The sequence below is a fragment of the Bombus terrestris genome, chromosome 16 (genome assembly GCF_910591885.1).
Source record: "Bombus terrestris chromosome 16, iyBomTerr1.2, whole genome shotgun sequence".
NCBI lineage: Eukaryota > Metazoa > Arthropoda > Insecta > Hymenoptera > Apidae > Bombus > Bombus terrestris.
This window is the reverse complement of record NC_063284.1, coordinates 899,473-925,054: the sequence shown is the minus strand read 5'-3', so window position 1 is coordinate 925,054 and position 25,582 is coordinate 899,473. Positions and strand designations below refer to the sequence as shown.

The 25,582-nt window shown below is 37.2% G+C and overlaps 1 protein-coding gene across 9 annotated transcripts in view; it reads left to right on the top strand.

The window, feature by feature from the left end:
• Window positions 1-25,582, top strand: part of LOC100643426 (myb-like protein X) — a 63,306-nt gene that overhangs the window by 22,250 nt on the left and 15,474 nt on the right. For all 9 annotated transcript variants that reach the window (XM_048413484.1, XM_048413481.1, XM_048413479.1 and 6 more), the window contains one exon: window positions 11,489-11,544. In XM_048413484.1, coding sequence (XP_048269441.1) covers window positions 11,511-11,544 — 34 coding nt within the window. In that variant the 5' untranslated portion in view covers window positions 11,489-11,510. The remainder of the gene's footprint in view (window positions 1-11,488; window positions 11,545-25,582) is intronic.

The window sequence follows — 25,582 nt, the reverse complement described above, 5'->3', positions numbered from 1 at the left end:
GATAAAATCTCGAGCGATCTACATAATAGCATATAGCAAATATTTCAAGCTTCTCGTCTGGCTGGATATTACGTAAAACACGACTCGAAACAGGATTTCTTGGGTAATCGAAAGAAATAAAAAATATAAGGCGCGCGTACTCGAAGTAATATGCAAATGCGCGGATTCGAGAACGACGGTTTTACTCTTTGCTCTGCTTTCATCGTAATTCGCGTCTTAGATAATACGGCGAAAAATACCAAGTTTTGTCACTCGCCGAGTTATCCGCGAATCGCAAGCCATCCAGCAACTATTGATTACCCGGCGATGACGATCGACGCGTATCGATTTCACATTTCCTCGCGAGACATCGTCGCTTCTCCTTCGGAAAAACGCGTAACGTGAAAAGGAAAGCTGGAAAAATCGATTGAAAAAATTGAATTTGTCATTCGATGTGTAAAAGATGATTTAGAATTTTATTGAAAAATAATCAATACAGAAAATTGTATTATAGGGCTTACTTAATTGCTTTTCAGATTTAAACGAATCTTTTGTAGAAATTTTGCATTGGAATTAATATTTATAATTCTTTGGTTCTCACTTCGAATTCTCCCACTTTTCAATAACAAATTCCTAAAATATTATTAATCTACAAATAGTAAAATATTTTAAAAATTCCTTCTATCACAAAATCACTAATATTCGCGAATATTTTCTTCCTCGTAGTTATTCGTGTTCGCAATTCTTCGACCAGACGATGAATTCACGCTATCCAATATCGTGAGAGTTTTCCACAATGCACTTAGAAAGTGTACAAAAAGTGCTGCATTCCTTTTTTTCCCGCTTTTCTTGTTCTATCCGCTCGCGATCGATAACTCTCTAACGATAATCGATACCGTGTTACGTAAGTCGGTTTTTACTCGGCAAAATGTATTGTGGCACTTTCCCGAATGTATCGTATTACGGAAAGAACGGTTCGCACTGTGCATTCCATGATTTTACCCCTTTTCTTCTTCGTTCTCGAAACCGCAGTTAGAAAAAACTTCTTCCTTTACACTTCATTACCGCCACTTATATAAATATTCGAAATCAACGGGTTTTGAACGATAATTTTATCGTATGGTTGGCTAATTGCTGTTATATAATTGTATAAATTATTACATAATTATATAAATACACGTGATCCAAATGAGTAATATAGTTCGCGATTTTGAAATCTTGCATACCTAGTTTTAGTGAAATTTTATTTGTCTTTCTTACCGAAGCAAAATTCATGCATGCAAGATGAAATACTTGAGCTGGAGATTATTCCATGTACAAAAATGAGTCGAGAATATGGAATAATGTTTTCTCGATGGAAATCTCGTTTTTTGTGAAAACCAAGTTTGAAAATTTGCCAGATATGCGTTTACTTGGTTAACTTGCGATATTTCAGATCCAATTTTCTCGAAAACGTAGCTCCAACTAATTTACCATTGTTAATTTATCGCTAGAAGTTGTGAGAAAATCTTTCACGAAACATTCAAAGATTAAATCAATCATCCGTGCAAGCGTGAACGTGGCTTGAGCTACTTCGAGGACAGCGAAACGTGCAGCGTGAATCAGGCATTACAAAATGCAATGTCCGGCCTTGTACCTCTGCTTTTCATCTGGATTCACTCGTAAGCTTTTTTTTCCGAGTTTCAACTCTCAGATTGACTTTCAACAGCTGAGGCACAGTTTCACCATCGTTACGCCTGCTCGATTCAATAAAGCCGTCAAAGAAAATGGAAAACGTCAAAGTCCTCGGTGAATCTACTTGAGACTGAATCGTACCAAACGCGTTAATAGAGGAGCGTTTCAACGAAGATTAACGGAGACTGACGATTTCGTTTTTCTTACTAGCTCGAGTATTATGTTTTTCTAACAAAGTTCTAGTTCTCTACGGATGGTCTCTGAGAGTAAACAGCTTTCTCTTGGGAAGACATGTAACGATATTTTAATTCGTGAAATGCAATCCTTTTGAAAATGTCGGGTCGAAAATGTGGAATAAGTTTTCTCGCAGCAGGTTTCGTCTTCGAGAAAATTGATTTCTAAAATGACCGTGGCTATCGTTATTACGAACTGATTATAAATTATAATTTTCTACAATAATATATGTATGTACTATATTTTCCGTCACATGATTTATTTATAGAAAATATAACGATCTTTTGCGGTCGAAACTTGCAATTATCTCACGTTTAACCGCTTCGTGTACCAATCTTGAATCAGTTAATCTCAAAATTGAGCTGTTAACCTTTATAACGAATAAGGAGGTACGAAAATTACAGTGGGAAAGACTGATTTGTAATGCAAATGAGACGCCAATAGCGATCGAGACCCGATCAGATTTTCTGTTTAATCGTTCAATCTCGTTTCTAACGCGATATCTCTTTTACGGAGACATCTGTGTTCTATTCGATGTTAATAGATTCGGTAGATGTTTCGCGATTCGAAGATAGCTGGGTGAATTCATTTCTCGTTTACTATATAGAGTGTCTTGCTGAGATTAAGTATCTCCGATACTTTCACTGCTATTGAAACTATTGAAAAAAGTTTGTTCGCACAAGATTATCTTGAAGAGCGATCTAAGGCCACTGATATCCTTTGCATAGTAATAATATATTTTCTATCGTTTTATAAGAAATTTATAGTTTATGATAAAAAAATGTTATCCATAAGAAAATTTTGAAAATTATTAACATGGTTTTACGTTATCCTATTTTATCGTCGATAACAATGAAAATAATTTAGATGTTCGATTTCAATGAGATACCCTGTGTATACACCGGTACGCTACAGTAACTCCATCCTCCGCTACGAGGATTTCATTTCCTCTGTTGTCGATTTCGAACGAATTCCCTTGGCTGGTCGATCTAATCTGACAAAATAGACATTGACAGAAATACGATGGGAATCGAAGAAGCTTCTTCTCATTCGATCATTCATGAGAGTATTTCTATTAAGCGCACGGTACCGTGAAGCTGCTGGTTTGAAAAAATACAACGACTGTGCATTTAACGATGAAAAATTACATTCTTTATTGCGAAAACAACGGTGTACATGGGTACTATAATAAAACAAAATTTTGTACATTTTGCAAACCAGCTATGGAATCAGCCAACCGTCGTCCAAACCTTAATCTTAACTTTGGCGAAGGCTTAGGGTATCGACATTTGGAGGGTTGATTTTACCCCTTCAACTTGAGTTAAAAGTGCTTGCAGCTAAAAAAGTTAGCTGTTAGTTGCGTTAGCACAGCAGAAGCGTGAAATTCGTTAAACTTTCAAATAGCCAAAATGCAGTACCATTTCTTGCTAAAGGTTCGAAGCCTAAAGTTTCTGTACGGTCTGCAATACATTTTGTGGCTCTGTGACGATCATGGCCAGATTACATAACCGCGAGGTTCCTCTAGGAGGAACATAAGATTTGAGGATTATGAAGTTAAAGTCTCTTGACCCCAGAATGCTTCGTAACTATCCTGCAACTTCTGATTCGTCTGGTTAAGCGTTCTTATTCATCGGTCAATTAGCAATTCCAAGATCAGCGAAATGAAATTGGAAGCAGAAGACGGTAAAGTATGGAATAGAAGAAAGGAAAAAGCGAGCCGGGTACTGAACAACTCTGTCTATTACACACGACCTCGTTTACACCGGCATTACGTGGGCGTGCAGTACTTTGTAACAACATGTAAACGTCGCCGAAACGATCGAACGTGTTTCGGCTACAGTCGTAAAGAGAAATTTACAGTATCGTATGAGAGTTCGATATTCTTTACGATTGACATCATCGATCCGGCCTTTTCAAAAAGGAGAAAGTGACTCTGTAATCGTTTTGAGAATTCATGTCGAGGTAACGCCCAATATCAGTAAAAATCCAATCCCTCAAACCCTATTAAGACACAATTAGGACACTAAAAATCCAATATTTTCTCCATATCGAAAGATCATACACAGGTATTTACATATCAACCCGTTGACGTACGATTTAATTGAGATTAGCTGGTCATTGCATATGTACTTTGTATTACAATATCATTCGCATTATTTCTATACATTTCTATTACTATCACGATACCGTGTAATATGTAGGATCAACTAAAATACGTAGTAATTACTTTGAATTCTAATTTACACGTATGGTGAAACATACATGTGAAAAAGGAGAATATTTCATTTACTGATAGACCAATCTAATTAGTAAAATTTGCAACGCACCAAAACAGTTGACTTTGATCTACGTTGAACAGATTTGTAGCAGGATTTGTTTACCTATTTCGTTGTCGAATGCATCGAAATGCGATCGAAGCGTGCCGCGACACTTCTAACGAATTCTAATGAATTCCTCGAAAGTGTCTGGCGAAACGACGGACGATCGATTTATAGCCTGTTCAATTTTCACACGTGCATAGTAAAATAAACGAGGTTCGAAGTCTCGTAATAATAAAAATATTCGATTCTATGGTGACATGGTTATGCGATCATGGTGAATTATAATAACGTTCGGTTCGATTGGGAAAAATGTTGCAAGATCGAAAGTGTAAATAAGTTTATTTATCACGGTGCGAGCAGAAAATTGACATTTCACGGAGTCTAACATCGGGCGGTAGCTTTCGCAACCGTTTCGTAATCATTTATTCTGTTTTATTAAAGACGCGCATTAAATATGGATAACGTTACGCTGTGTGCGATCGCCCGATAGCGAATTTATTGTAACACGGAAACGCGGCGAGATATAAATGATCGGTTAACGTGGTTCGCTGATGTGGTCCTAGTGACTCACCGTGGAAGTGTAATTTCATTTCTTCGACGTTTTACATCGTAGCGATTAGAATTCTGAGTTACGGTTGGTGGTCTGTGCTTTAGATTAAATTATTCATTGCAGAAAACCTTTAACGATAAGTATATCTGGTTATGTAGATGGCGATATAATAAAAATATTACGAACCGATGGATTTAAGAATTCGAGAATTTCTGAATTAAAGCGATTAGAAATTCAGGTATCTTTTTGACCAGGTATATTTTGAAATTCAGGTAGGTACATGGATTTATGTTCTTTGGAAACCATGTATTTTTTAATTTGGATATCTAGAAATTCGAAAACCTGATACTTTTCGAATTCAGACGCATAAACCAAGAGCTAGGAATTTAAATATCCTGGGACCAAATGTCTTTGGAATTTAGGCATTTTGAAATTCAGGTACGTAGCTCGGAATTTAGATACCGCGCAAATTAAAATTCTGCGAAGCGAACCAAGAATTCTAAATTAAAAATTTTCAAACAACCCCCTGAATTTGAAACTTGCAAAGAACTAAGAAAACCAAGAGTTCAAAAATCTAATCGCACCATACACCGAAGCAGCGGATAAACAGACGAAATTATTATTCGAAACAGGATCGATTTATCCCGTTCTTTGTGTGTTAACAAACCCGCAGAGTCCTGCCGAATTTCATTTGCTGAAAATATCGTCGCTCGAATTCCTCGACAGCGAGCATTTTGAAAGTGTAATAAGGCACACGCGAGTTAACCGTATGAAGGTATCGGCGCTACGATCAACAAATCGGCCATTTAAGAGCGATCGAATGGAGAACGGAGATTTGTTTTGTATGTGTAACAATTTACATAATCTGAGTCTGCAATCGCTGGTCTAGCTGGTCTAGCTTCGATCAAACGTAAGGGGAAAGCCGAAAGTCTCGTTACAATCGTTCATTTTTCTTTTCGTTGGCTCTTGCACATGGTGTAAGTATAACGCGCAGAGCTGTGTATGGAAATAGTTACATTATCGTAATGCAATTTCTCTTGTCGTTACGTATTTTATATCTCATTGTTCCTTTACGATTGACATCACTTTAGAGCTTTCTTGTACAGTATTGTCTCGTTGACAAATATTTCTGTTGTAGGTTTTTGAAAGTTTAATAAGTTAGGTACTTAGAGATTTAAATGGACTAGAAATATTTGGAATTCAGGTAGTGCGAATTGGGATTTAAGGACTTTGATATCTTGGTAACTTAAATACGATAATATTTGGGAATTTAAATGGATTAGGATTATTTGAAATTCAATCATTTTGGAAATTTGGATTTTGAGGCCTCCAATATGTTAGTAACTTAAATAATTGGAACTAGGATGTCTTGGATATTTGAATATCGGAAACTCAATTCTTTATAACTTGATTTATTATTCAGAAACGACTTAAGGACTTATACCGGCCCTTTTATTGTTAATGTTATTATTTCCTTGGATTCTCAGAAGTTAAATTGTATAAAAATATCATAGCTGAATAAAGAAATTTATGTCGTTCAAAAATATGGTTTTATTTTTATTTTCTAGAACGTTTATACATATTCAATCGATGATCCAGATCTCCTCGCTTTCAACGTATTCGTTCTACGTGCAATGCGGTGAATCAGCTCGAAGGATGGCTGGTTGAGAGCAGAGCGAATCTCCATTCTCTTTCTCGCATCGCGTTGGTCTACGATTGCCGATTTCGTAGCACGATTCCACCTTCCTCGGACGTTACGTTTCAATTCGAGACGATTTTATGGAAAGTGAAAGCAAACGCAGCATCGTTTGCCAGTGATCAATTAGTCTTTGTCTAAATCGTACGATTCCCACGATGCGGGAGAGCAACTAGTCCACTTCGAGATTGAACGAATGTCGATCTAAATAGCCCATTGCAATTCTAAATATCTTTCGTCATAGAAATGCTGTTATAATACTAAATAGTTTCTTAATATTCTATGGTCGATGAATTTTGCAAAACGCGGATAATTTAGGGATCCAAATATTTGGCATTCAGATAGTTTGGGAATTTTGCTATTTTTAAATCTCAAATATTTGGATGCTTTGGAAATTAGAATATTTTAAGCTGTCAAATCTTTGAAATTCAAATAGCATTGGAATACATATATTTTATTTTGATTTTGAATTTTGATGGTCTGATTGATTAAAATATTTTAGGCTTTCGAAAGCAAATTCCTAAAAGAAAATTTACCTAACAGAGATTTAACGTTTAAATATCCAAGATTATATTTATATTTAGTACTCTGGTCGATTCATTTTCTATCCGGGAATACATTGGGCAGAATTTCATCCACGCGACTATTCATCCTTCTTTCTTACAACTTTACGTAACCAGTTAATTATCGCTGAGTCGATCGACTCTTCGTCGTGTTCTTCTTGCCTAATCGATCGCTATCGCGACGATCCTCGGTCAAAAACATGAAAAGTCGAGCGCGCAGCTTTCTTTCTAGCCCTGAAGGAACACCTGTGTCCTCGGTTTATGTAAAAGCGCAACGATTGAACGAGCTATCGATGGAGAAAATCTTTCTAGAGCACACGGAATCCACTCGGGGATACATAAATCAGCCTCGAGATCGAGAGTTGCGAATCGAGGATTCTAGATCCGCGGATGAATGGATCGTGGACTACTTCTGTTTTCTTCGCTTCAACGTAAATTATAGTAAATAGCCAGCAAATAATATAAGAAGATCAACGTATAATAGAATCGTTTTTCGTTAGAAAAATAAAATTGGAGAAACGAAAGTGACCGTAGTAGAACACAGCAATGCAAAGATCAAGTAAATGATTTGGTTCCTAATCTTGTATGTCCCAATTTTCTATTTCCTAATTTTCAATTTAACGATTAAGTCGTAACTCACGTTACGCGTCAACGACACCTGTCTTTGTCTTGAGAAAAAAAATCTTTCTTCGTAAAAAGCGTAAAAATTTGCAAACGTTTCCTCGAATAAATTAACATTTCACCATTCCATGGCTATTTCAATCTCGACCATATTACAATATTCATAACAGCGTCGTTAAGTGTCAAGGTAACGGCAACGGAGGATTTATTTGCCAACGAATGATTTAAGATCCTCCTCGAGCGCATCCTCGACTTTCTAAAACGATCGATCGACTTTGTCCCGGCACACAGAGTCATCACGAACTCGCCCTCGCTACGTTTCGAAGAAAACGATTTTCCCGAGACGATTGAACGCGTTACGTTATAGTCGAGTGGAACAATCCCTTTTCTGAACGGAGAACGGTCCTCGTTTCCGCTCGTAGATCGATCGACCGGATATTGCCGGCCTCGCGTGTCGATCCTCGTCCTCCGTGATCTAGATCCTCCGGTGCATTCAGACATTGTCCCCGTGGATTCGTGCAGCTCGATTTCGGTCTTCGACTTTCTAATGCGAATTTCAAGTTTCCAAGCACTTTGTACGATTGGATGCTATTTGATTCAAAATGGATTTAGGTCAGATTAGATTAGCTTAAATTAAATCAAGTTAAATAGATTAGGGTTAAATGAGACCCATAATCAATTACGAAACGACCTGCTTAGAGGTTCTTTACGCGAATTCACCTGCACATAATACAGTCGTCGCTCGTCAAGTAGCCTTTCCAGACGTCCTTGAATTTTCTACTTTTAAAAATAGAAAGGGAAAAGCAGAAAGAAATATTTACTCAGTACGGACATTTTTACATATTTCTTCTCTTTGATCCTTACTGAAATAGTAAGTAGCTATGTAACAGTAAAAATGACTGGAAAGTACTATACTTTATATATTCCTAGCTAACTGTATCAGCAAACAAGCTTGATATCGTTGGAAAGTGTTTGATCCTTTACCAGGTCTAGTGAAATTACAGCGAGTGAAAGAAGCAAGGTTTTTTAGTTTATTTAAGTAAAGTCCCGTTCTCAGGTGTGAAATATACAGTGCACAGGAATTATATAAACTGCGGTGTGGAACTTTGAAGTAAGATTTGATCAAAAACTGTTAAGTAACTCAAGGAAGAATATCGTAAAACCGGCAGATGTAAATCATTGTTCATTGTAATGAACTTTTATGTAAGATAATTTGCTTTATTTACGGTGGTGTTTACGGAGGCAAAAAATTAAATTCCATTTTTTTTTTTTTTTTTATATAAGACGAAAAATGATCATTATACATAAGCAATACCAAAAATTCGTTGTACGAAAGCTTACCCGACGAATAAAAAGAGTGTAAAATCGTTTGTAATGAGAAAAGTAACCATATGATTATCTGGCAAGTATCCAAAGGCGTGGCATCGATCGTTTTTAAACTGTACAACGTTCGCGATACAGAATCGGGGAAAGTCGTTCGCCATGGAAACGAGTCACGGCCGATGTGCCGGTTTTACGTAAGGTGAAAATCGCCTTTAAGGCGAAAGAGGATCGCCATGGATGCAAAGGAGAGAAAGAAACCGAGCAACCATGCATACGATCATATCTTGCATGAATCACAATTTTCACATAACTGCACATTTCCATTTCTCCCTGGAACAACGTAAACGATTCTTTAAGCTCGTGTATATTTACTCAAAATCTATCAAATTCCTACATTCGCGTTACTCCTTTGTCCTAAGAGGACGACAAACTAACGAACATTATGTTACATTTTTCAAAGAAAAGGTTCCCATAAAACTTCCATATAAAAACTATTGTATATAGAAAATCTATGAAAAGTTTTTTCATTAATATCGAAAAAACAAAATCCCGCAAGTCCATCGACTTCCTACGTTGCTGTTGCTTCTTCGTCCTTAGAAAACGACGAATTACCAAACAGTATGTTACGTTTGATATTAAAAAGCTCGTTTCTCAGAGTTTATCAAATTTTTAGATTCTTGGTTCCACGAGGTCGCGGTACATGAAATTCCCGACGAGTCCTCGACGAATGGTTACGGTACAGGAGACGAAAGAGCACGGCTCATCAGGAATTGTACGCACGTTAATGGCGGCCGTGTTCCTCGATTTCGTATTCACAACGAGGGCCGCGATCGACCAAGACGTCGGTGGACGTTTTCGTGACGCGCTAAGCGAAACAAAATACCACAATCGGGTGGTTCATTCCTATTACAAGATCTGACGAAACTTTACTTGACTTTGTTGCTCTCGCTGGATCCCTCCATTCTTCGTTTTCAATGTTCCTTTCCCACATTTATTCAATGACGATCATTTCGTGGAATTTATTTATTACTCGTTCGAGCGCTACGTCAATTGTAAGGCAAATCGGAGTTATCAATAGGTGTAGTTATCGATGCATTTGACGATGTTTGACATCGTTGGATCTTCAAGGTTTTCGAAAAATGAAATGGATCGAATTATACGTATATGAACGTAAGCTTTAACGATAGAAGTAAGATTAATGATAATTTTGTACTATGAAAAGGATGAGACGGGACGAACTACATATATAGAGCATCGAATCAATTTTGACGTAAGATAGGAAGAGATTATTAATTGGCTCGGTACTTAAGCGAGGATCGCGAAAACGGGGAAAAGAAGTCTGCTGTGCCAGAAACAATTCCGTTGGCCGTTTCGTGGCTTGCAAAGAGGCACCGTTACCCGCTCGTGTTCCTACGTGCTCGACCTGAATTAATTCCGCTGCAACGCGGCCATTGTGCTCCGACGAGGACTTTCGAGTGCGCCACCGTTGATCCACTGCACATGTTCGAATTTTATCGATCCGGATGATCGAAGCTCTGACTTCCACTGGCTTCGTTTAACCCGCTAGACGAAATTTCTTTTCTACTCTAAATTTCCTAGTAGTTTGGTACTCTTGTATAGTTTTTTATTTGATCCTGTTTGAAAAAGTTTGAATCCTATTTGATAAAGTTTGGAGTAGTTTGAAGTAGTGGCATGTTAGATTTCGGAGTTTGAACGAGTTTGAGAATTGATTTAGGTGTGCTGAATGGCTGATGGATTATAAAGTTGGTACTTATCTGTAAGCGCTCGATATATGTTCTCTTTTTCTCTTTCACTGTATTTCATCGAGAATAAAGAGCATTTATTAACATTGACAAATCTTTCAAAACGACTACTCGATCGCTGTTAAGAGAACTTCGCTAAATTATGTGTTTCGCGGATAGATTGCCCAAGAACAGTACAATCGCCACAATTATCCGCGCATTTCACGTACGATCGGCTTAAACGTGGTCTTTCATAAGACTAATTGCTTTTAATTGATCGAACGGACGCAATCGTCGGGCAGAATCGAGGGATCGATCAGAAAATTCCCGCTTTTCAAGACTGACGAATGATAGATGGCAATAATGCAACGCTAAGAGATGCTAATTGCGGCTAAATTGCACGAAGGCGTACAAGAATCTCTGAACAAAGTAAATTCATTCCTATCCGCTCGGAAACTTTACGTATTCTCTCTTGAACCTGACCAGTGCATCTTTGAAACGTGTATTTTCATCTATGCTATCGCAGATCTCAATCTCTTCTCTATTTGAAAGAATAATTTCTAAATAAACCTTTCAAATAATGTCACACTTACTATATGATAAATAATATCAATTGACGTTATGTTATTTATTATAAAATAAATTCGATAAATTTGTAGAATCAATAGTAATGCATTTTAAAATGTGATATAATAATAATAATAATAATACCGTGAGAAAGTAAAATAAAATAAAATTTTTGCCAGAAATTTAATCGCTAACCACGAAAAATTCTTCTGTTTCAGGCTGAAGGAATTGATCGTAGCCATGAACCTCGCGCTGCATGGATTTTTGTTGCAAGGTGAGTCTCGTCAACCTAATTCTCTCCTATCATCTCCGGTATCGACCTAATTTACCGATACGAAATATTCGAAAGAAAGATGTTACCGTCGATTTGTCAGCGACGAATTTAGTGGAAATTTCGAATAAAATTCAACTCCCCTCGCGAATCAATCGTTGCCTCGGTTGCACGCATGTGCTCGAAATAATGGAATGCAATATGGTGCATCGCGGGAACAATGCATCCGAGGAGGAATACGCAGCCTCGAGAATCGAGGGTTGACCTAACTCAACTTGCCTCGTTGCATACGAGGTCCTCGAAAGTCGGAGGGAAACCGAACAATGCGTGGAGGAAGCGCAAATGGCATGCAACTGGCTGCATGGAGTGCATGCACTGCATCCTTCTGTACTTTATCGCTCTACTACCTTTCATTTTCTTTTTCTTTTCTCTTTTTCACTACGTTCATGCGTACGAAAGTTAAATTTCAGCGCCAATACCATCCATTAAATTAAATTTTGTTCTGAATTTACGTTAATTTTTACATTTAATCGGCGGAAATAAGATACGTAAAATTGTAAAATATTTGCCAATGTCTCAGAAATTCAAGTAATTTTAATCAACATGTCCAATTAATGATCGCACTGATCGATCCTAGTTGGTAGTCGCAAGGGAGAGAAATGAAGAAACTAATAGCAGGTTCTTGAGCAATTAGCGTTGCCTGGACAGAATGGCGTATGTGTGCACCGAAACTATTCGCGATTCTTCCGCCGTACGAGATTCTCTCCTTTCCTCCCATCGGCACGATTCATTCGCGATTCTCGTATCGTGGCCGACGTACGGTCTCGTGTTTACGTTCACGTAGGAAACACCTTGACTCGACACGAAAACCCAGTTAGCATCGCGATACACCATCTACACGCGAAGACGTGCCTCGTGATATCTACCACCGATTAGACACGTTTTTTAAATAATTTAATTACTTTGGTAAAATTTTTGATTACGTCAAATTTGCTTTGTTCCTTTTTTATTTTGCATCAAATATTGAATTATACTTGTAGGATCAATGAGTTTCTCTTTTTAATATACGGGTTACTACGTCGTATTATTCTTTCACTCTTACATTTGAAAACTCAAACCTATACATCTGTTACGTATATCATTTTTTCCAGAAAAATTCTCGATAATATAGTTTAAACAAAATACTCCGAAACCGAATTCCTCTCTAAACGAAAATACGTACTTCTCAGTCATCCTCCCACGTTGTTTGCTAAAAAAAAAATCCCAGTGTGGTATAATATACACGCCTTAAAACCAAATCAAAGGCTTACTATTCTCCACGAGAAACATTCGAGACTCTCGACAAGGCTTACAAGGAGGAAGATACATAAGTCGATTCACCGGAGACGGACGCAAAGGATTTTCTGGGAAGACAGGAGGATGTACGAGCCGCAATAAAATCGCAAACAAGTGGACGTACACTAGCGTTCAAAAGTTTAGAATTTCCACGCGTTCTATTGAACCAGCAATTACCTTAACAGCTTTAATACCTCGGAAAATTCTTCGGTGAAGGATATTTTGGGACAAAGTTCTTAGAGCTCTGTCTTCGAATTTCACTATCTCAGAAAATTCTTTGGTAAAAGATACGTTGAAGAATTCTTTGAACAAACAAACTTTCTCGAGGTAATAAAATTACCAGGCGGTCCAACATGCCTACAGATTCTGTTCTAATTTCCTAGTTATTGATTTATCGTTAACTTTTGTACAAATTTGACAATATTCGAATACTGTTACTTCGAGTCGACTTATGAACAGTAGTGTATACGAACGTCCCACGTGGTTCGACCGCGATGCATACGTTTCACGGACGGATGTCCCACGAGGCTGCATTCCTTGCCCGATGCAACTTCCATTTAGCTCCTACGTGAATGTAAATACGCTTGTACAAAGGTGGATTCGCACGTTTCGCGGCTGGTGGTCCAGAGACGCGGCTATTCCAACACGAAAATGGCGAATGTAATGAATACAAAGCCTGCCGTTTGCGTCCAGACCAGGAATTTTATGTATCGTTCCTCGGGGATGGCTTGTTTCAGTGTTCGAAGCTTTGACTACACGTATCCCGCATTTCTCGACAATGCAATTAGAGTAGAGTTTCTCGTGTTGAGATTAGCAATGTCTATGGAGATTGGAATTTAGGTACTTTAGTCGTTTCAGGTATTTTGCTTTAGCTTTTAGATATTTTAGTCGAAAAATTACTCTGGAAAATATCAAAATGCACATGTCATTGTAACATGCGTACATTGTAGGGAATGACATGAAATCGCTTTAGACAAATACTCGCTTCGTCATTAAGAGAGAATATTTAAAGAAGAGAGAATCAATCGCTTCATGGGAGATAGATTAATTTGAAATCGATAATTTCGTAAAAATTTCAATTTACACTGTCGTAAGACTTTCTTGAAGCGTCCCACGGTTGCATTTCTACCGAAAGACGAGCGAAAACCGCCCCCGCGGTTACTACATAAATGCAATAATCAATGAGTCATTCGTTGTCTACGAAACTCACGACTGCTTGCCTTTTATTGGCCATCTGTTCGACCTGTTTTAAGGCCGTTCGTACGTTTTCTCGTTACGATGCTCTCGTTCTGCGTAGATTGATCATCTTCTTAGGACGATGTCCTTAGATATGTATATAATTGCAAATACATTGACAACATTTGGAGCAAGTTTGCAAATGAAGTGGCAGCCAGCCACTCGATCAACGAGATTTCAGACTGTTCACGATTCTGTCAAGGAGATTTTAAAGGAAATCACACAGTGACCGACAAAGTATCGAATAAATTAGCAAACAGATCGACTGGATTAGAAACGAAGTCGTAACTCGATCTAGGGAATCAACTGGAAAGCTATCAAAGAGATATCCAACATGGTTATAGGTTGACGTATATTTCTGAGAATACAGTTGCAAATTGTCAATGCAGTAAGGTTCAGCGAGTAAAAACTCGCAGTGATTAATGGATTCGTGGTTAGTGAAATTCAGTAATGGATTTCTAATCGTAAAATAGATCAACTCTTGTTTTGAAACAGACTCTGATTTCGAAATTAGTTTGGAAGCCTAATGATATTTGAGATTGTATCACGACCATGCTTATAGTAGCGAAGAATTATTTTACACCAATAGTCAACGAATCTAAACGATATATTTATTTTACCTCGTCTTAAGTTCCTTTTTCCAAATTGAACACCGCATAAGAGTACTAAAATTGCAATAACAAATGTTCAATTCTATTATCATGGAGAAAAGAAGTATTCATCGATCGAAAAGAAAATGTCGATACACTGTTCGTTTAGCATTTCAAAGCGGAGTTATGATGCATTTTCCTTGGTTTGGAAAAGGCGGAAATAGACTGGTATCTTTTCGATCGTTCGAAAAATATTCTTCCGCATTGTTCACGCTTCTGCCTGGAAGCGGCGTGCCACGCAACCCGGTTCGTTCACCATCGGGCAGGGACTTTCTTCTCTCGATCGCGATACGCCGCGATCAACGGTGCTCGTTTCCATGCGTGGCGTCAACGCGGCGCACGCCCTCGCATCGTAAACGTACAAATGATTCAACCATTTGCGAATGATTCATTCGCGACGTTGTTCGCAAATTCGTGCTGTCCATCATTCTCCTGTCTGCTTCATTTCGCTCACCATTTTCATACTTATCGAATGGTGCAGCGAAAATTATAGCGGTATAAGAGATTTTGAGAATTCGTACCTTCTATTCCTTGGATATTTTAACTTTTAAATGCATGTAATTGAAATTTAATCAGACTGCGGATATCGCGAATTCGATATAAATTCGACGTAACAAACTCATTTCAACAAGTTCAGTTTTATAGATCCAATTCCATGAGTTCTACTTTATAAATTTGATTCAAGAAATGTAACGTATCATATTCACTTTCTAGATTCAATATTATAGACTCAATCTTACAAAATAGCTTTTGAAACATCCAGTTTAATAAATATAATTTATAAAATTCAACTTATAATTCTTCGAGTACAACTAAAGAAATGTGATCAAACAATATTCCTTAAATGGTTAAACATTCGTTACGTAAGTAGACATTATTGCAAAGTATACATTTCATTAAACTTCCTTCTATTCGCCGTCTTACCTACGAATCTGATTATTTACACGCAAAAAATAATAATTTTAATTAAAGAATATTTGATAGTAGCAAAAATTAGCTAGTTTACTGATGCACTATAGCTGTATGTGTTAATATAAACGGAGCTCTACTTCTTCTTCTCCTATAGAATCTCCTACTTAGGATTATATAATCACGCATAATGTGCGGCCATTAATCGAAAGGTCGTCAAAATTGCGACCCCGGTCGCGGGTAACAGGCCTAGAAAGTCCAGAGAATTGTCCAGTCACTCTATAAATAACCAGCACGCCGCATATTAGCAGAATTTTGCATAACGACTCGAGCGAACGAAATAATTGACTTTCGCTTTTGCGGAGCCATGCTGACTTTACCTGCACGCGATCATAATACCGTCAAGTATAATCGCATTACAATGGAGTATCGATTGACCGTCTAATTAGAGGATCGAAGTAAAGTTTAATAATCAATCGTTAGGCTTTGAGATATGAACTTCAATGTCTGCTAAAATCGCTTCGTAGCTCGTTGAACTTGTTAAACGCGACTTTTAGGTTAAGTTTCATAAGGTGATTCACATATACGAAGAACATACAGAACGACTATGACGAGTATATTATTTTTGTTTAATTAGGGAATCGATGTGAAGTTTAATTACTTATTAGGCTTTGATACATAAAGTACAGTGTCTGTTGAAATTATTGGTTCGTAGCTCATTGAACTTGTCAACTTTGGTTTTTAGGTTAGATTTTATAGGGCGATTCATATATATGAAGCTTACACAGGATTAATATAGTAAGTTTGTTTTCGTTGATTTTGTGAAATGGAAAAATTTTCGTATTTTTTGTATTTGTCCGCTTGATATTTCCAGAATTACTTTCTCCGCGATCGTTCGATAGATATAAATCAGATTATCTGGATAGGCGTTTAATTAAGTAAAATGGTACAGGAGCCTTTTTCAATGATAGATCGGCCTCGAAATACGATCCTGTAACGATCTTCGTCGGCGTACTTAGTTAACCTAACAGATTCACTTCCTTGCCAATTAGACGCGACACGATTTAACGCTTATGAATTTCGCAAATGCTATCCGCTTGTAAAAGTTAATCGTTGCAATCTAGACACACTTATCTTAATACCGAAATCTGACTTTAAAATTCTGTATATTGATACGTATAATCTTTCACATCGGTGGTATTTCTTGATCTTACGCGTGTACAAATCTATCTGAACGGAAAGTTAAAACGATTATCCTATTAACAAAATTATTCTACTCATAAATACTAAACTAGCGATTATCCTATTAACAAATCCTGGACTATTAATTATTCTGTTAATGAAGTTATTCTATCAACAAATCTCAGACTATCAATTATTCTATTAATAAGATTATTCTTTAATTATACATCTACTAATAAATCCTCAACCATTAATTACTTTACTAATAAAACTCTTGAAAGATCTTCAAAATCTCGTAAAGTCCTCTTAATCTTATTCTAACACTTACAATATCGAAGATTTAGAAATTACCAATCACGTTTAGTAATTATATCACGTCTTAGTAATTATATATTTTAAATTAATTTGGTCAATCTTTCTAAAGATAAAGCAATGTAAGTAGTACATATATATAGTGTCTTTTATGAGCAGCCGCGTATTTTCTGGAATCTCGTTCGGTTGAGCACACTTTTCTCGACTTTTCTCGTCCCCACCTCGAGCACAGTTGGCTATCCTGTTCTCGCCACCTGGTTGTCTGACTTTTCTTCTTACGTAACCGCGTAACTGCGGCGCAAGGATGCGGTTAGACCTTTCGAAGCGTGTCTCTGGCCGATGTCACGTAAGACGCGAGTCAGTCAGTCACGATCTTAATTTCACTCTCTCACGTTGTCGAATAATGCCCATCATTATGCATCTATGCGATTGTATTTCGGAAATTTTGTCGAGAAACGGATCTTCCACATTTTTGTATCTTTTTTTCATTCTTGAGGTTTTCTTTCAAATTATTTGATAAAGAAATTAAAATTGAGTACATGAATGCATGTACCTAATTTCTGTGTCAAATAATACAACATTGTATCACGTAAATGCATGCATTTAATTCTTGTATCGAGTAATTCGAAGAAAGCCTGAACCATTTGGATCATTTCTAAGTGGAAGAACTGTAGTTTCTTCTTTTAGATCCTTGTATGTTATTCTTAGCATTCCAAGACATGATTAACTAATGCGTCCTTATGATACTTTCGGTATTGTTTCATGACCCACTGTGTGCACGTTACCATTTTACTGACGTAGGTAATTGAAGTTTTTATAACAATGACGGCCAATATTTTGTCATAAATTTATAATGAAATTAGAGAAATTTTCTGAAATATTCTCTACTCTGGGTTAATGAGAGCCGTTAACAAGTTTATAAAGACATAAAATAGGATCGCAAAAAGAACTTCTAAATACTTAAAAATGAATCATACTACACAGCTTCTCCTTTCTACCGATAAGCAGATCGAAATAAAATCATAAATCAATGAAAACCAACTCGTCTTAATGAAATCGAAATTCCTTCGAAGAAATCAAGCGACGACTGTTTTTCCAGGCAAACAATTTCTGGGCTGCGTGCCTGTAATCGTGCGCAATTATATAGACTGTTAAACATGGCCGTGTTCTTAGGGGAAGCACGAAAGTCGCCATGTTGTTATCAATGCCTCGTTCTAATAAAGTGTACGAACCGTGGCGAGGAATGTTTGGAAAAAAATGAAAGCAAAGCGTGAAGGGGGAATAATTCAACGGCGTTTTACCGGAACAATTTCTACGAATTAAAACCGTTTTAAATATTCTCGTGGAGGAGAAAATTCCGATTGGGCAATATATAGGTTAAGTGGAAATGTTGAAATTCCCTAGACGATCGTGAGACTAATTATGAAACTATTTGGGGAAAGGTTTGATATATCGCAGTTTGTTTAATTACACTTAGTTCAGCTGGAAAATTAATTCGATTAATTTAATTTTCAAATCAATTACTTACATCAGAATTGTGTCTTATTAAATTCTAAATAAGAACAAATTGCAAATGCATACATACATTACGCATTTTGTGTTCGAAATATTGAGACATAAAAGAGCTATTTATATAAAAGTCGACGCCGAGAAAAATACCCTCGTCGCTGAATAAATAAAGCAACAATTGCGTGACATTGAAGAGCTAATAAAATGGGATTACAAATTCACTGGTGAAATACGCAAACTATAAAATATCAAGCACGTATCGCACACTTCACCGTGCAATACATACCACATAAATAATGCATCGTCGCTCTGTCTTTTACCTTGATCGTCTCTCGATCTTTTATCTTCGGCGATATATATTATACAATAATCTCCAGTTTACTCACTTTGCTCCATAAATACGCTATAAAATACTCGCATATGTTTTTCCACCAACCAATCGAGTTTTTCTTCGTCCATTATTTTTTATGGACAAATTTTTATTCGAAATATTCTCTTTCTATGAATTTTATTACCGTTGAAATTTTCTTTTGATTACTTTTGGATTTTTACATCCAAGTGGAATATAGAGATTATGTTTGTATAAGTTTGCTTTGATCGTGTCGGATTTTGCGAATCGTCATCTTGTGGAATTTTTTTTTATCTCAGTTCCACTGAACCAAGGAGAATTCGTACGCGTAAAATCAGTGGAGGAGAAAATTTTATGTTTAGAAATCGTGGAAAAATTGTGCTAAGATATCCTTGGAAAATTGTGATAGGAGTGTTTTCATAAAAAGTACAGAATTATTTTATATTACTCTTCTAGCAAAGTAGAGTAGTCAACTGCAATCAACTAGCAATTAACGATTAACAACAACAATTACGAATAACAATTCGGTTACTAAAGAATCAAATGACCATGGAAATATAAGTTTACATCGATATAAATTTAAATATAAATTAAAACAAATCACTTCAGTATAAATCGCGATAAATCACATTAAAACTCTGACAATGCCTTCACATTTTTTAATCCAAGCTATGTCTCAACAATTTAACTTTTCTCCCTCGGATTTTCAGTAGTTGTTACATAATTTCTCTCCATTCACGAACATCACTTTTCTCGAAGTTGCAAATACCGTAATACGAAACGAGAAATTCTGCGCGATCTCCTAATTAATTCTAATTAATAGTCACCCGAGAGAGAGAGAACACAATGGCGCGTTTCATCCGAAGCAATTGAAGTTCGTCTGACGACCTTTCGTCGTCTCCACGTTCGAGTTTCGCCTTGCTGCATTGTCTACCATCAAAGAAAAATCCAGTCAGTTTTCATTTAGACTACTGCGTAATTAAACCAGACATGCAACAGAGAGATATCGGAGATTCCTTCGATAGTCTGTGTGAACAAAATCCCAGACGAGAACTAAATAATTTCGAAGAGTTCTTAAAAGATTTTTCAAAGAATAATCGCACCTGACTCATTTCAGCTAGAATATTTTCTCTTCGATTAAAGATAAAGCGAGCCACCTTATCTTCAACCATTTCGGAAAGTAGAAATTTTGTAATCGACTTTTTTCTGGCTTTTTGGTACGCATGCTTCATTGTACAGCGGCTTCTTATTGTTGTATACTAATGTATACTGTATACTGGTCGAGGCCCAGTGGCCATTCAGTGAAAATAGAAGTCGTCGAAAACGCCCACGTGGCGATCCTGCAGATCCTTTCACGTGGATTTTTACGCGACAAGCGCAACCAACCGAATCGCGCTACCGGCGACAGCCTTTTCCCTTCTCGAGGAAAAGTTGTTCACCGACTGGTGTTTTCGCATGATTTCCTGTGACCAATCTTCTATTAGATAACTATATAGATGCAGAGTCGGTGATAGATTTGATAGGCGGAGGTTTGACCCTTTCGTGCTTTCACAATAGAAATATATCGCGTACATTGTTATTCTTATAACGATTTTGAATTTTTCATTTTACGATATCTTTCGCAATATTAATTATGCGATCTCTCTGTGGTTACAGCGTTACGTAATGCTTGTGAAAGATTTAATTTAGGATAAGAATGGAGTCTGGATTGTTGGAAAAATTTAATTTTAATTTCAAACATATGATATAATATTTAAGATACACGTATTGTACAATATCTATGAGATGATATCCACGACAAGCTTAACGTTTCTCAACCTAATGCTATCGTCAATTAAAATGTTCCGTTACGAAGAACAAAGCACGCGTGACAGAGGAAGATTTCTTGAGGATTCACGTGACTATCGGCAGTATCCACGGGAGTGACATTTATTGTGAATGACGTCCGCTTCCTTGACTCATTCATCTCTCTGCTCCTCAATGAAACTCCCTCGTGCTTCGTACGCGCTTGCGTGAGTAGACACGTGTTCCTGTGTACGCGCGGCGATGACGACATGTGTCAGAAAAGTCGGAATCAGAGCCATGAATCACACCTACATTATGAAAAATAAAGTCGACCGTGTCAAATAAAAAATGACGAAACAAATGTTCTCTGTTAATATTGCAGAAATTCATCAAAGACGCCTGTTCCTCGTCTTTCTTCTTCATTTAGTGTTGCTCGTAGTACCTACTGCAACAATGTTTGATCTCATCTGTTAATTTCTTAAAAATTCTAACTAAAAGAGTGTACGTACTCCTAATTCTAACTTATCTGATAATTGTAATAATTTCTTAATAAATTTTCAAATATCGAAATGAGCAAATAAAGAAATATTTGATCAAGAGATCTATGCACGTTAAATTTCCAATATCCGCTAAAAATAAATAAAATATTCTTAATCAGTGTAGCAGAAATTTCCCAAAAATATAATTATCTCCATTTTCTGACAATATCCGCAGCTCGCAACGTTGACAGTTTGACAACCGTAAGTCTGAATACGCGGCGATCCGAGGATACTTGTCGTGTCTTGTGGATAATCGGGAACTTCCGTTTCCTGCGCCGGCCCTCGAATAGCAATGACTCGGTTCTCGCCTCTTTCTTGCTTTCTTGCGCATAATGAACCAGCACGCACCGTCGCACGCCAGCACGTAATCCAGAAACCCACGGAAACGCGGCCCGGGAACGCCGCGTCCGCATCGAAACCGGAAGTCGAGACACCAGTTACTAGTTACACTGGTTCGCCGCTTTACTGCTCCACGCTTCTCTTCTCTTGCACTGTAAACACACTGTTTTGCTGCTATTCTGCGTCGTAAGTTTCTAGAGAGCGATTCGGATTTGCATCGCGCTTTAAATGAAAGTAAAGTCGGGCAAGTTGGACAGACATCTTGGTGCGAGCTGGAAAATTATTGGATTTGGTACTTTTATTTACGAGATGTCTTTTGATATTCGAATATGATGATATGTTATCACGTTTAAAAATTTTAGGATAGTTTTATAATTTATGCAACACATTGTATAAGCTATTTTTTCGAAAAGCTCATCAAACTACTTGAAATCATTCTATGCCATATACAAATTCTTATTTGCGATGATACAAAACAATGTTTCAGCCAAAAGTTGTACGATATCGAGGAGGGCATACTGTGCTCTCCAAATACGTTTTAAAACGTCCAAGTGCGACAAGAAAAAATTGATAAAGGCACAATACGTCTCTCTCGACGCCATACACCTTTTGTCGAAAACATTTCTCAGTATCGTGACGAATAAGCGAGTAATTAAGGATGGTAGAGTTGAACGCCACACTCCGTACAATACTCTGAAGATAATTCAATTTTTAAAATTAGCGAAAAATGTAAAATTTCATAAACACACTATACGAATACACGCATCTGTGATACAAGTATCGCTCGTCAACGTATGCAAACGTATACCAGCAGGATACCAGGTTTACTCGCGGCGATCGCACGGTACACGCGTTACGAAACCCGGTAAGCTGGCAGCTCGGCGGATTTTCACGTATCCGCGACGGAACGCGTGCAAAGATCGATAGATCGCGGCCCTACTCCGATGGAATACGCGTGTTTGCGCCGCTGCAAGTGCAGGTAGATCGGTTAAATCGAGATCGGCACGTTCCACCGTTGAAATAAATCGATCCGCTCGATAACCGCGCCGCTTTCGTTTATGAACTCCCTCGAGCGGTGTTCCTCTGGATATTAGAAACCGGTATGGCAACGATTTTGTTCTTTTTCTTCTGTTCTGATGCGTATAGTACTTTTATGATCTCGGTACAGCGGAATTCGTGTTCCAGCGAAATTCTTCGTCCTACGTGCACAGGCTTGTCATTTTTCTCAGTTTTTCCGTGACTTCTCGTATGTCGTTCCAAGTAAAGAATTTCATGGACCGATAGGTGATATTGGGCAAAAAGACGCGACGAAACTGTGAAATAAGCTTTTGCTCTGGAAGCCTCGGTTTTCGGGAAAATCCAGGTTAAACATTTCTGGATAATCATTTGGAATTTCTTTTTAAATATAGTTTTTACATTGTCTTATTCCGGTTTAATAGCATCTTAATAACTATACTTTGAAGCTGTACTTGCTCTTTCGTCGTAGATTTTCTCTTTTGACCAGTATCTTTACTCTTTCCATTAATCGAGATACCAATGATTTAGGATATCAGAATAGTTTAGAAAACGCATATGTTAACGAAGAAATTCCATTGTTTCTGAAACGTGGCTCGTACTTTTGATCCTACTATTTGACCTGGATTGACATTGTCTGCCTACTCCGTCGAACAAGAACGCCGGTCTGATTGTCCGGACACATAATTATGCTAATAAATTCTATTTATAGTAGGCGATATACCGCGGAAAGTTCTTTCTTAAGTGACAAGATGAACGAAAACATGTGAGACAATTTAGAACGGTTGAGTTCCTATTGTTCTCTTTTCCGTATTAAAGTGGAACTAGGAAGGATCACGGTATTTGATGAAATTAAAGAAATTATATTTTTATGCACAAATTTATATCGAACGATAGCGAAGCCTTTGTTAAGTAATCGTGTTTACAAAAGTTGCGTTTTTACATTAATTCTGAAGTGTTCAGAGAGTAAACAATTTCATAGCATACCATTTTGAAAATATTGAATAATCTTGAATATTTTTTAAGAATACGATTACGAACTATATTTTATCGATACGTCATTAAAATTCCATGATAAATCAAAACATATTCAAACATTGTGAATATTCTAAAATTCCAAAAATTCGAATCGTTCCAACTGGTACCAAAACACGTTTCGACACCAAAGAAAGAGATCTCTGCGAGAAGCGTGAAGGAGAGGACCCATCCGGGATCATCCAGACTGTTAAATATTTATGAGGACGTTCGAGCATTATCCGAATTCTCATCCTTTGTAAACTTTCACCCGGCTGTGCTCTCGCTTTTTTCCTTGTCGTTGAAACACCGAGAAATATTGATGTATTAGAAACCTGAGAGTCGCCGGGCACAGCACCAGAGAGACTTTCTACATCGGCGACAAGTCATCTTGGCCACCTGTTAAATATTTATTCTTCGCTGACTGCCGGGAAACGCAAGTGCGAACAATGGATCTGATAGCATAGGATCGGATCTTACAATTAGTTATGCATGATGTTGCTAGGGAAAAGCGACATGTTATCATTAGGCATGTCACTAGACCGCGAATATTTATGCGAAAATTCATATTTTCACGAATATAGCAAATATCATACTTTGGATATTCTCTGTAGTTTGAAATATATTTGAAACATTGTATTTCAAGAACTTCTGCCAGCATAAAGCATAAAATTATTCACGTTAAATTTAAGTTATCTTCCAATATTGATATCGGAGAACTGTAATTGTACGTTCTGAAACGAAATAATCGCCAAGTTCCGGAGATTTTGGAAAGAGAAATTTAATTTTGCTTTCTAAAAAGTTCTCCGCATATCGTGTGATTAATGAGGATAAATTATAACTGACGAAAAGAAGAGACTTATGAAATTCGAATTAGTTCTATAATTTCAAAACAGTTATCGCCCTCTTTTTCGATAATGTAATTGCCATCTTCCGCGGTGTTCGGGAAGAAAAAAGTTAAATTTCACTTTCTAAAACGTATACGGTCAGGAGGAAGTAACGTTTGCCAAAAAGAATAGAGCATTTTAAATTTTTTAATTAGACAGAAGTTGCAAAGTGAATTTGCTGTCGACGGATATTGAAAGGAGGAGAAATGAGGAACAAAGGGGAACGAGAAGGAAATAAAGATGCTTTGTTCTCTGGATGGGATGATTATGCTAACATTTAAGGTCGAAGGAAGAGGTGTTATATAACTGATCATATTTGTGTGTGTAAATTTATACCGACCTATGGAGATTCGTAAATTTCGAGGTTGCGTAAAGGAATCTTTTCCTTGTGCATCCAGATTACAAATTTCAGGAACCGTATTTAAATATCGTGACGAATCTTTGCGAAACGTAGTCGCGCCAATCGGACGAGTGTTTTATGTAACAATTACACGTGAACCCTGTTTTTTTCGTTGCTCTATTTACGCGAACGACGCGTCACGATACCATAATCGTAGAAAGCGCTGACGTATCGACCAAATTACCAGCTTCTCGTTCTTTTACCACCGCGGCCCGATTTTGCAACGATTCTCTGCTCACCTTCACTTTTATCCTCGTGGATTTTGTTCTTTTTCTTCCTCGGTCTTGTCCTTTTTTCGTCGGAAACCTCTATTTTTACTTGTCTCGTTTCGTGCAGCTTCAACAGGTGATCCATTTAACGCCATTCTTTGGGCTCGTTCAAGATCATGAATTTTTGGTCGAAGCTAAATCGGATGAAATACTTGTTGCATTTATTAAACGAATTGTTTCCGAGTTATTTATAATAATTACCAATTTCATTTTTCTTCTTCCATCGTTTCTCACAACCCTGTAAAATTTGTTAAATACAAAAAGAATAAAATTATTAAATATAAAACTGATAAGTAACAGTGCATGGTTCGA